We start from the raw sequence: 12,153 nt of genomic DNA, 5'->3' as shown, positions 1-12,153 counted from the left end.
GTGAGTGTTCCCGAGCAAAGTCATGTCCTTGGCCCCCACACATCTCACCTGCACTGGAGTCTGCGCTTGAGTCAAGCCTTATCCTTCTGCCCTACTACTCCTCTAAGCATGCTATTTTTGGGTCTTCCCTTCCCTCTGGGGCACCTTCGGGCCCTAAGGAGGTGGTGAGTGCTCTGACACCACCGGTGGCTTCATCTTCGGTGCCCTTCAGCCTCGACTCCGGAGTCGGATCAGCTCCGATGCACGGCCTCTTGCAGTCTGCGCCTGATCCTGTTATCCCAACGCCATCCACGGCACCTGTGGCTCACTCGACTTCGCTCAATGCCCATATTGTGATTTCTCCGGAGTTGGGCAACCCCGCTTCTGAGGAGGCTTCCCCCTCTCAACATCGATTGACGTCGACACTGACGCTGGGAGCGGCGCTGTTAGATTTGGATGTTGATACAAGGTGTGGCCCTCTTGAGCCTCCTTCGGAGGTTCCTACACATCCTCTTACTCCTTTTTCAGGCCCCAGTCCATTTTCTTCTTCAAATAGGGTGCTTGACTTAGCCAGTGCGAGTGGCCTTGATTCTTCAACGACGTCCAGGCTACTCTCCTCACCTGGCTTGGCAATTGAGGCTAGTACTGCTTTCTCAGACATGTTAAGCTGGGTGGCTGATGTGTTGCACTTACAGCTTCCTGTTGTGCAGTTATCAACAGATCCGTTACTGGATTTACACCCTGATCAGTCTTCTACTGTACCATTCTTTCAGTATTGTGAGGCTCTTTATGACTGCCTCGTGGGTGTTTGGAACCAGTCTCTTTCTGGTCTCCCACAGACACCAGCCTGCACGGGAGGATTTGTTATGCCACCTTACCACTCAGTTTAGCGGTACACACTGTTTAGGCTACACATGACAGGGAGAAGTCAGACAGCTGGATGCTGCTGGCAGGAGGATGTTCGCCTCCTCTTGTGCTGCCTTACGTTCCACTAACACCTCTTGTATGCTAGCTCTCTTCTCCCATGTTCTGTGGAATTCAGTGGAGCTTTTATTACCAACTCTTTCTGAGGAGGCTCGTACTGCCCTTGATACAGGATGGTTAGTTAGCAGCCTGCCAAACTCACGGTTCACTCTGGTATGGATACCATCGATTCCGTTGGTCGGCTGATAGCTACATTGGTTGCAATACATGGAAGGGCTTGCCTAAGACCTTCTAATTTTTCAGCTCCAGTAAGGGATTCTTTGCTTGACATATGCCATTTGATGGCAAATCTCTTTTTGGCGCACACGCAGATTCTGCTGTGCACCGCTTTCGCGATTCTCATAGTGGGGACTAATGTTTCATCCTCCTTTGAGCCCAATCACACCTACACAGTTGCATGCTGTTTTCGTTTTTTGTGAACCTCGTGGGTGTTTGTGCGTGCACACCTTTTGCCTGTTATGTTCGTACAGTGGAAGCAGTCATCTGGATTTCGGTTTGGCTCCAGAGTTACTGTTCCATTGTTCTTACAACTTATATGGTGGATTTTCCCACTTGCAATGATGGTGCTGTGCACCGTTTACATTCTTCGGTTCTGTAGCTGGGTACAGCAGCAGATATACTTCTGAGGCAAGGCCATAAGCCTTTCTTTTGACATGCCTCACCTTTCATATTTTTGGTTCTTCTGCCCTGGTCTTACTTTCAGGTTTCCACAGCTGTTCTGCATCTTCTTCAATGGTTTTTCCCTTTAATTCCTTTTCTTTTTTTTCTTGCGTTCTATGCTTCTGTGCTGCACTGTTATTCCAGCCTTGTTGAGCGGATAGTTTTTCTGCCTTCTGTTACCCTTGGTGGCTGCCTTTGTTTGCTCTTTAGTGCTGTTTTCATTGAAAGGAGTTTCCTCCTACCCTTCAGTTTTTCGAGTTATTTCATTGTATTGTTAGCACACTTTGACATTAGGTTCTTTTACCTAATGCCATACTATTTCGGCTAACCGGGTTCTATTACCAGCCTTCCTATAGCGTTCTGTTTTGTCGATCGGTGCACATGTGCTCTTGCACATTTTGGTCTAGACATTCTTGTCCTTCCAAGTATATCATCCCGTGGGGTTCTAGAGCTTGTTTCTCCTAGTTCTTCTAGGTCACCATTGCTGTTCATATTTTTACACCTTATGGTGTTCTGTTATTTACTTTTGTACATCATGTCCTTCTGGTTTCGCATAGTGCATTCCTTCACACGTTTGCTCTGTTTTGGGAAGTATTACAGCTGTCCCTAGCATGTTTACTCTAGTCCTTCTGGTACCAATTTTGTTACCTGTGACTTCCTTCCAGCCTAATGTCTACATGTTATCCCTTAATGTATTACCTGCATATCTCTCACAGTCCATTGGACATTTTTACCCCTTTTTAATTCTGTTATTTATTGGCAGCTCTGCCAGCCTCACTGGTCGTGGTCACTACCGCGTTCCCTTCAGGGACATTCCTTTCCAGTCATGACTGTTCAAATCCCCTGTTGATATGTGAGTCATCTATTCATTGTGGGTAGTTTACATTATCTTCTCACCATGTCTGTCCCATGCCTGGCATATTTCCTCTGTTACCAGGTTGTTCATTGTGAGACTGGTGCGATCAGTTTGCAACCCTCCTCCTGGGTTGATATTGCCTTGGTATCTAATTCTAAGATAAGGAATCTGTGGCTAGATGTCTCTGTCAGATGGACAAGTTACTTACCTTCGGTAACACCTTATCTGGTAGAGACACAGACTAGCTGCAGATTCCTTATCGACCCACCCATCCTCCCCGCTTGTGAACTGTTTTCTTCAGTTCCGCTTAGGGTAGTCTCTGCTGTCTTTTCGTCATTGGCTGTATAACATAATGATTTTTCCATCTTAGTCAGCATAGACACTATTCCTCTACCAATTTCTATGTGGCTTCGTGTTGTGCTGATTCTAGTCACCGAAGAAACTGGAGTCAGCGAGTCGGAGGAGGGACTGTATGAACTCCGATTACATCACTGAGGTGTCGCTTGACACCCTCTACCAACACACAGAGGTACTGCTTGAGGAAATGTTTCTGGATCCAGTCTGATGCCTGGGGAGAATTCTAAGATAAGGAATCTGCTGCTTGTCTGTGTCTCAGTAAGGTGTTACCGAAGGTAAGTAACTTGTCCATTTCGAACTCGTGTCCCCACAAAAACCTAAGTTTCCTTACTGCCCAAAATACTTCCAGGGCCTCCTTTTCTATGCCAGAGCAATTAAGCTCTGCCCCTCTCAATGCTCTAGAAATAAACAATATGAGTCTCATCTGCCCTTGGACTTGTGCAGTGAAACTGCACCCAATCCTCTCGAACTAGCATCAGGCATCGAAATAGTGTGCTCACAGGGTTTTAAGCTACTCAAGCATGAAGCTTTCCCCAAACAGTTGTTGTTATCAAGAATTTCCCTCTCACACATGACACCGAATGAACTCTCTACCTTTCGTTAGCAAACCCCTCATGCAGCTGCTTTTTCCACCAAATTCCGGCAAAAACCTCCTATAGATTTTGGCCATGCCTAGAAACTTCACCATATTGTCCTTTTCCTTAGAAGGAAAATTCAGAAGGGCATTGACAGGCTCCTTTTCCAGGATGTTGTATTGATACACCAGTGCAATATGATCAATTATTTATTAGATTTTGTGACACAGTACTCATTCTGAGACTGCTGGAACTTTTCAGGTGTGGAGGGGGGAGTGCCATGACTGTGTTATTCTTTGCATGATGAAGAGTCTCAGTACATACATTGTTAATTGAGTTGCTGCTGTGGGGCTGAATTTTAGCCAGTCTGTTTTCAGCATTCTTTTATATCCAGTCATATACTCTTATAAAAACAAAAGGCTTAAGGTAAAGCAGCTCATGGATTTTAAAATAGCCCATAGCTACCATTATGGAATCATGATAGCTGGTATACGCTCATGTTTGTTCATGGAACTTTCCCAAATTTGATATGCAGTCTATTTGATTGAAATTATTAATGTTTTTTTTTTTAGTTTGTGAATTGGAAGCCAAAACTAAGGAGAAGATGGATGCTGCTAGAAAGAAAATAAATTTTGAAATCTCTGACCTCAAAGAAAGGTTGAAAGCAAGTCGTGAAACTATCAACAGTTTGAAAAATGAAATTAAGAAACTTGAAGAAGATGATATCTCTAAAGACATCTAAGAAACCAATTAACAGAATAACAGAGGACTGCTCTAAATCAAAAATGCGCTGAAAGGTGGCACACGTAGTTGTTGATGCCATCAAGCAGATTGTGAGAACTGGACACTGGTATGCAACCCAGCCAGCTCAAGGCCATTGGTAAAGTTTACTAATATAAACTTCATGGACCTTTTTTGCCAAATGCCCTTATTTTAACTGGAGAGGAGATTGCATTGGAACTTAACAGTGTGTTGGTTTTAACCTTTATGTTTGGCACTTAAATCTCTAGTGCCCTTTTCCCTTCACAAATGATCCAATAGACAGACCAAGTCACGAGTTAGTTACTGAAGACTACATAAATTGTAAGTACTATTTTGCTTAAACAGTGGACAGGTTTGTGTTTCTGCAAGTGTTTCTATAACTGCAATCTCTATTGTTTTGTCATATGCCTGTTCTCCTCTTTTTCTTGGTGTTATCATATCCTGCCATACGAAGATTAGTGGAAGCTGGAAATTAATTTTATTTTTAGAAACAGACAAAAAGTTGACATGCCTTGCCTAAAAGGAATTACGTTTCTGAAGTGTAGTGTGAAGTGGCTAATTTAATAAGTTTCAAAAAGATAGTTTTCATTGCTTCCAATTTTATTTGATGTATGTTATTGTTTTGAAGCATGTTGTGTTAAGATCAGCTCATCAACCAAGGCTTGGAAAACAGAAATGCTTATTTACCATTGCACATGGGTCTCCTTTGGGTATATTAATCCATTGTTGTTTCGATGTGGCAGTTTGTCCTTTAGATGCCATAGGGGAACACATTGGTGCACGTCAGATTTTGTAAAGCTTTTGGGGACCTCTGTTCATAGATACTACCCTTATCTAAGACTATGAACATTACTAATCTGGAAATTCACATTTATCAGTCTGATTTCTTAATGTTTCGACTGTGAGGGAGATGATCCTTCATAACCATGAGTTGTGAGAGGCTCCAAATAAAAGCAAACTGTGTTGAAATTATTTTAAGGACTTCTCCAGTGCAGCATTAACCAGAAAAGTTGTTTTAAGTCTTTTTGTTTATTAAAAAAGAGAAAAGCAAAAATGTCTCCTTTTTTATAAAATCTTTACATTTGACACTAAGCTGCACTCTCTAAGGACTCTACTGATATATTCTTTACTCAGTGAGGGCTTAGTAGCATGTTTCCCCACTATTAAGGGATGATAGGGCCTGTCCTTTGTCTTCAAAGCTCAGTAAAATGTAAAACAGTTTTAAATGCTCTCAGTTTGAATACATAATCTAAGCTTCTCTCCTAAAGAAGATATTTGTAAGATCTCAAAAGTGCACGGACATCATGCCTTTCTTGAAGAAACCATTGGCTAAACTGAATACCGTAACTACCATCTGATCTCTAATATTTCCCTCACCAACAAGATCATAGAAAACATTCTCCAGTATTGGAGACTTCCTAGATTCACATGCTTCAGTTATTTTCTGATGTTGGGCTTGGAACCATTGGTAATCATTATTACTATAGTAGTGTGTACACACACTAAAACAACAATGAAACAGCCATGAAATACATGCTGTCCGATTACCTAATTTTATGAAATAAACTTTTATCAATAAGGTGGGGAGGCACTGAGCTCCCAAAGGCTCAACCACTCAGTTTTCTTACTGCCTACTTGGTGAGTGGATGGGAATCCTTTTACTGTTCTAAAGTGGGTTTTTTGTTTTTTCTCCATTGAAAGTCCACTTTTTAGTCTCTGATTTGTTTATCTTTCAGCCTCTGCTGCATACAGTGAGAAAACGCCCCTGGTCTATGACAGTCAGTCCCCAACGATGTCTCGAAGCACTCCAGCAACAACATATTGATGATGCAGCCTGCTTGGGACAAAAAGATCTCTCTTGCATGGCAAATCCAACCATATATTCAGTCTCTCTGGTTGTGATTTCAGCACCAGCAGGATGATTACAAAACCCTGTGGTTTCATGCAAAGCCCCATCTGACTGGGAAGTACATAGGCTAGACAACATAAGCAATAAGAGTATTAAAGCTTTATTATGGTAACCTTTATTAAGGCACCATCTATTGTTCATAATTCAGGAGGACCCATATACCTATTCATGTTTGCCATCAAAAATACGTAAGGTCCATTGTCAACTGGCAACATTCAGAGCAAGGCCCTGCCATTCATCTTCAAGTCTGCTCCATGGATCTTTACAAAATGATGGGCACTAGAGCCAGCTTATTTACGTCATCCTCTTGTACGGGTCTTCCCATACTTGGACAGCTGTCTCGAATGTACCCACACATCATGAAGCACTTTGCCTGCCCTAGCCTATATCCTACAGGAACTCTTGCTCTCTTTGGAACAGTCATCATGTGAGGTACTCCAGTGGACACCGATATGCTGTTTACTTTTCAACATTTATATGTGACTGTTGGCTCAGCTCCTAAGGCAAGATCAAGTGATCTGCCGTTTGTACACAGATTACACTCAAGTCCACTTTGAGCTATGGAAGTGAACAACAGATCATTGCAACATGGCAGAGCCACTTTTATTCAGAGTGCTGATGTATGACCGAGATCATGGTATGGGAGGCACAGAATCCTGACTTGTTACCCCTAGAGTTTCCTTTTAGTGTAGGCACAGCTCCTTTCATCATGCCAAAAACAATGAATCCAGGTAGCCAGTTTGACTCTGGCCACTGTCCATCCTTCAGCAAGTTGACATGTGGCCAAAGACATTCGTATAGTGTCTTTATCTCCTCTAGAAATGTCTCCAACTCCTAACTAACGTCTGTGTTGAAGTGAAAGTAATCTTGTTGAGATATACTTGAACCTCTGCAACATGATGTACAAGCAAGCTCTGATAGAAACATGTGAGCAGGCTACAAGCTCCAAAACTGCCATAATGTGTTGGAATATGCAGAAATGCAACCACAAAAAACTTGCTATGATAGCGCATCACTGGCATGTGGAGGATGCAGGGATCAAGTACAAGGTTTTCTTCATTGTACACAAAGCATATTTGGGCAATTTGTTTTAGTCTCTCACCACAGTTGTTTGTAATTGAAGAATTTCAGATTGGGGCCTCTTTGTCACTGATTGTACATTAACCACTCTTTCCCCAAAAGGTACTAATTACAGCCCTAACACAGTGCTCTGAGGTGATTGAAACAAACAAAACTCAAGACGTGGAGTGGAAATTATTCTTTTTTGTAGATAAACTAGTTCAATGGGACAATTAATCAGCTGATCAATATAAACTTTCATTATTTCATTTTTTGGTCAATTCAAATATATTTTCCATAGATTCCTTATTACATACTTCTAAACAAAAACTTAAGATTCAGTGCATTGTATTGTGCACGGGCCCTGTGACACGTGAATCAATCTGTGCAATCTACAAAACATCTGAATTTACACTAGAATGGACCTGTTCCAAAATTATTTGCGAAAAAAGGGGAAGAAGTTTCCAAAGAACTCACTGAGAAATAGACATTTGAAGTTAGGGAAAGTCGAGATTTCTGATACAACTCCCAAAGGCCACATGATTCAGGAGGAGCAACAAAAATCAATTTCCTGTTTTTGAGTTGGCCTTCTTTTCCCATTCACAGATGGAAAGCTCATTGTTTTCCCTTGGGGTAAGTGTTAATTTGTTTTAATCCTATCTAAGTGGAGGGTCTCCTCTGGACTTGGAACAGGGTATCTACTAGAAACATTAAGTAAAAAGCCAGTACTGATTTTGCGATTATGTGAGCCACTCCTTCACAAGAGTATGCAAAATCTTCTTCAGTTTGGTGAATGGAATGCACATGCTGAAAAATACTGAGTTCATGTGCGCTGCTGTTGTGCCTCACGGGCACTGGAGATTTTGTTAGACAGGAAAGAATTTATCAATGGGGTCGTCTAAGCATGGTGGCCTATATTGGTAAAAAGGTGGATTGGTGCTGGTAGCTATTGTTATAGTATTCATGCCCACTGGGTGGTGTTTTCTTATGAATGCAGGCTAGTAGTCCACTTTGGTGAGTTTAATACCAGTTTCCTACTTGAATTCAAATGAAAATGAAACGGGACGATAACTCAGGATTTTTGAGGCATTATACCAACAGTTTGGTTCTTATAACCTTTTTTTGTGTAATTTTCACACCCGCTTTAAACTACTTGCTTTTCAGTGCAGAGTGATTGTTTCTTCAAAATGTATTGAAATTAAAAACCCTGTATTAGTCAAGCTTTTTTGTAACTATGTTTTTGGCTGAAGATGTAGGTTGATGCTTATACATTTTGTGTTCCGTAGATTGATGATGGGAGCAGCACTACTTTTTTGCTGAAACTAAAAACTCATTATGGGTTGAAACGAAAGTTAATTCCAAAATTGTTCAAATGCTCACTTGGGTTTGTCACAAAGTTAACTCCATTTCCATTGCTCTGGTGCTCCTCATGTGAATGTGGTGGCAGGTGCACACCATCTTGTCGGGCTGTTTGCTGGTGATCGTCTCTAGCCTCTTTCTTTAGTGTATGCCTGGTTAGTTACTGAAGTGGCTGTAAAGCACCATTTCTTAAATAAAGTGACCAAAACTGCATTCAGGTATGTTCAGAAGAGTGCACAGGTTGTAATAATACCTTTACCAGACTGAGTAGAGTTTATAATCCAATTGGATATGTCATCCAAAGTATAGACAAGGTATGATTAAAAATAAAAAGTTTAGTCAAAGATTTGTTTTCTCAAGAGTTGGTTTTTTCATTACTTTCTCTCCATAAAGAATGCTCAGGAAAGGAAAATCTTCTGTCAGATTTTCATCACTATTACATCAGTTGTTGTATCCGAAAGTACTGGTCTGAAAATACCTTCACAAAAATCACATTGAGTAATCACAGGTATAATTTTGCAGTGTTTTAAAACAAAGGATTGATCTCAAAGTAGCCAACAGGTGTTTTGCCCTAAAAGCCGAAGGCTGTTTCAAGGCTTGAATCCTTTTGATTGTTTATGTGACAAACGACTTCTAATCATTTTCATATTAATCCTACAAATAGGAATCGTACTTGAGATGAGACCTTTTCATCATTGTATATGCGATCCGTGTTGTGGAATAAGGGCCTCTAAAATAGGATTTACAGATCGTAACCATGCTGCACCAGGTAGGACATGAAAACATACAATCCGTGTTACACATGCTAAAAGAATTGTCATTGTCCAGCTTACCGTTGTCACCTATTTCCATCATTCTTTGTTATCTCTTCTGTATTTAACTGGACTTGAGGTGCGTCACTATTGGAGCCTAAGCATTTAGTAATTCTGGACCTTATGTGTTACTATTTCTTTTTCACACAAGTAAGGATTGCAGCTACATTTTTTTTCCAACATGAGGTGGCATGCCCTGCTTAGACATTACTCTGTACCTGGGTGAATAGGTCCTTCCAGTGACAAGCCAGCCAGTCAGCATTGAAAGGGACGATTTGTGGGTATGAAAGTCTGTCCCCCACTTCTACTTCCTGCATACTTCCCACATGTGATAAACCTCTGGTTGGTCTGGGATATGTTTCCTCAGATAATCCCAGTGTGTATGTAATGAAATGCCTTCCTTGGTATAGTTACCCCGTGACTTTTTGCATTTTGTTGATGCCAGTTATGATTTAAAGTGTGCTGGGACACTGCTAACCAGGCCCCAGCACCAGTGTTCTTTCCCTAAACTGTACCTTTGTTCCCACAATTGACACAGATAAGTCCCTTGTAAATGGTTCCTCTGGTACCAAGGGGCCCTGTTGCCAGGGAAGGTCTCTAAGGGCTGCAGCATGTCTCATGCCACCTTGGGGACCCCTCACTCAGCACATGCACTCTGCCTCACAACGTGTGTGTGCTGGTGGGGAGAAAATGACTAAGTTGACATGGCACTCCCCTCAGAGTGCCATGCCCACCTCTCACTGCTTGTAGCATAGGTAAGTCACCCCTCTAGCAGGCCTTACAGCCCTAAGGCAGGGTGCACTATACCACAGGTATAGGAAGTTGGCTCTGTATGCACTATTTCAAAGTAAGGAATAGTATGCACGGAGTCCAAGGGTTCCCCTTAGAGGTAAGATAGTGGCAAAAAGAGATAATACTAATGCTCTATTTTGTGGTAGTGTGGTCGAGCAGTAGGCTTATCAAAGGAGTAGTGTTAAGCATTTGTTGTACATACACACAGGCAATAAATGAGGAACACACACTCCGAGACAAATCCAGCCAATAGGTTTTGTTATAGAAAAATATATTTTCTTAGTTTATTTTAAGAACCACAGGTTCAAATTCTACATGTAATATCTCATTTGAAAGGTATTGCAGGTAAGTACTTTGGGAACTTTGAATAATTACAGTAGAATATATACTTTTCACATAAATCACAATAAGCTGTTTTAAAAGTGGACACTTTGTGCAATTTTCACAGTTCCTAGGGGAGGTAAAGTATTGTTAGTTTTAGCAGGTAAGTAAATTACCTACAGGGTTCAGTTTTGGGTCCAAGGTAGCCTACCGTTGGGGGTTCAGAGCAACCCCAAAGTTACCACACCAGCAGCTCAGGGCCGGTCAGGTGCAGAGGTCAAAGAGATGCCCAAAACACATAGGCTTCAATGGAGAGAAGGGGGTGCCCCGGTTCCAGTCTGCCAGCAGGTAAGTACCCGCATCTTCGGAGGGCAGACCAGGGGCTTCAATGGAGAGAAGGGGGTGCCCCGGTTCCAGTCTGCCAGCAGGTAAGTACCCGCGTCTTCGGAGGGCAGACCAGGGGGGTTTTGTAGGGCACCGGGGGGGGGACACAAGTCCACACAGAAAGCACACCCTCAGCAGCGCGGGGGCGGCCGGGTGCAGTGTGTAAACTGGCGTCGGGTTTCCAATGGGAGTCAATGGGAGACCAAGGGGTCTCTTCAGCGGTGCAGGCAGGCAAGGGGGGGGCTCCTCGGGGTAGCCACCACCTGGGCAAGGGAGAGGGCCTCCTGGGGGTCACTCCTGCACAGAAGTTCCGTTCCTTCAGGTGCTGGGGGCTGCGGGTGCAGGGTCTTTTCCAGCCGTCGGGACTTTAGGTGCAGGCAGTCGCGGTCAGGGGGAGCCTCGGGATTCCCTCTGCAGGCGTCGCTGTGGGGGCTCAGGGGGGACAACTTTGGTTACTCACGGTCTCGGAGTCGCCGGAGGGTCCTCCCTGAGGTGTTGGTTCTCCACCAGTCGAGTCGGGGTCGCCAGGTGCAGTGTTGCAAGTCTCACGCTTCTTGCGGGGATTTGCAGGGGTCTTTAAATCTGCTCCTTTGAAACAAAGTTGCAGTTCTTTTGGAGCAGTGCCGCTGTCCTCGGGAGTTTGTCTTTCTTGAAGCAGGGCAGTCCTCTGAGGATTCAGAGGTCGCTGGTCCTTGGGAAAGTGTAGCTGGAGCAGGTTTCTTTTGGAAGGCAGGAGACAGGCCGGTAGGTCTGGGGCCAAAGCAGTTGGTGTCTTCTTTTCTTCCTCTGCAGGGGTCTTTCAGCTCAGCAGTCCTCTTCTTCTTGTAAGTTGCAGGAATCTAAATTCTTAGGTTCAGGGGAGCCCTTAAATACTAAATTTAAGGGCGTGTTTAGGTCTGGGGGGTTAGTAGCCAATGGCTACTAGCCCTGAGGGTGAGTACACCCTCTTTGTGCCTCCTCCCAAGGGGAGGGGGTCACATCCCTAATCCTATTGGGGGAATCCTCCATCTGCAAGATGGAGGATTTCTAAAAGTTAGAGTCACTTCAGCTCAGGACACCTTAGGGGCTGTCCTGACTGGCCAGTGACTCCTCCTTGTTATTCTCATTATTTCCCCCGGCCTTGCCGCCAAAAGTGGGGCCGTGGCCGGAGGGGGCGGGCAACTCTACTAGCTGGAGTGCCCTGTGGTGCTGGAACAAAGGGGGTGAGCCTTTGAGGCTCACCGCCAGGTGTTACAGCTCCTGCCTGGGGGAGGTGTTAGCATCTCCACCCAGTGCAGGCTTTGTTACTGGCCTCAGAGTGACAAAGGCACTCTCCCCATGGGGCCAGCAACATGTCTTGGTTGT

At 43.6% G+C, this 12,153-nt stretch overlaps 1 protein-coding gene across 1 annotated transcript in view; it reads left to right on the top strand.

Moving 5' to 3' along the window:
- YEATS4 (YEATS domain containing 4) overlaps positions 1 to 8,844 on the top strand; it is a 96,598-nt gene extending 87,754 nt beyond the window's left edge. Inside the window, exon 7 of the mRNA XM_069229610.1 lies at positions 3,984 to 8,844. Coding sequence (XP_069085711.1) covers positions 3,984 to 4,153 — 170 coding nt within the window. The 3' untranslated portion in view covers positions 4,154 to 8,844. The remainder of the gene's footprint in view (positions 1 to 3,983) is intronic.
- Positions 8,845 to 12,153: the final 3,309 nt, after the last annotated feature.

Source organism: Pleurodeles waltl, chromosome 4_1, assembly GCF_031143425.1.
Source record: "Pleurodeles waltl isolate 20211129_DDA chromosome 4_1, aPleWal1.hap1.20221129, whole genome shotgun sequence".
In the NCBI taxonomy this organism is placed as follows: domain Eukaryota; kingdom Metazoa; phylum Chordata; class Amphibia; order Caudata; family Salamandridae; genus Pleurodeles; species Pleurodeles waltl.
This window is presented reverse-complemented; position numbering and strand designations above follow the sequence as displayed.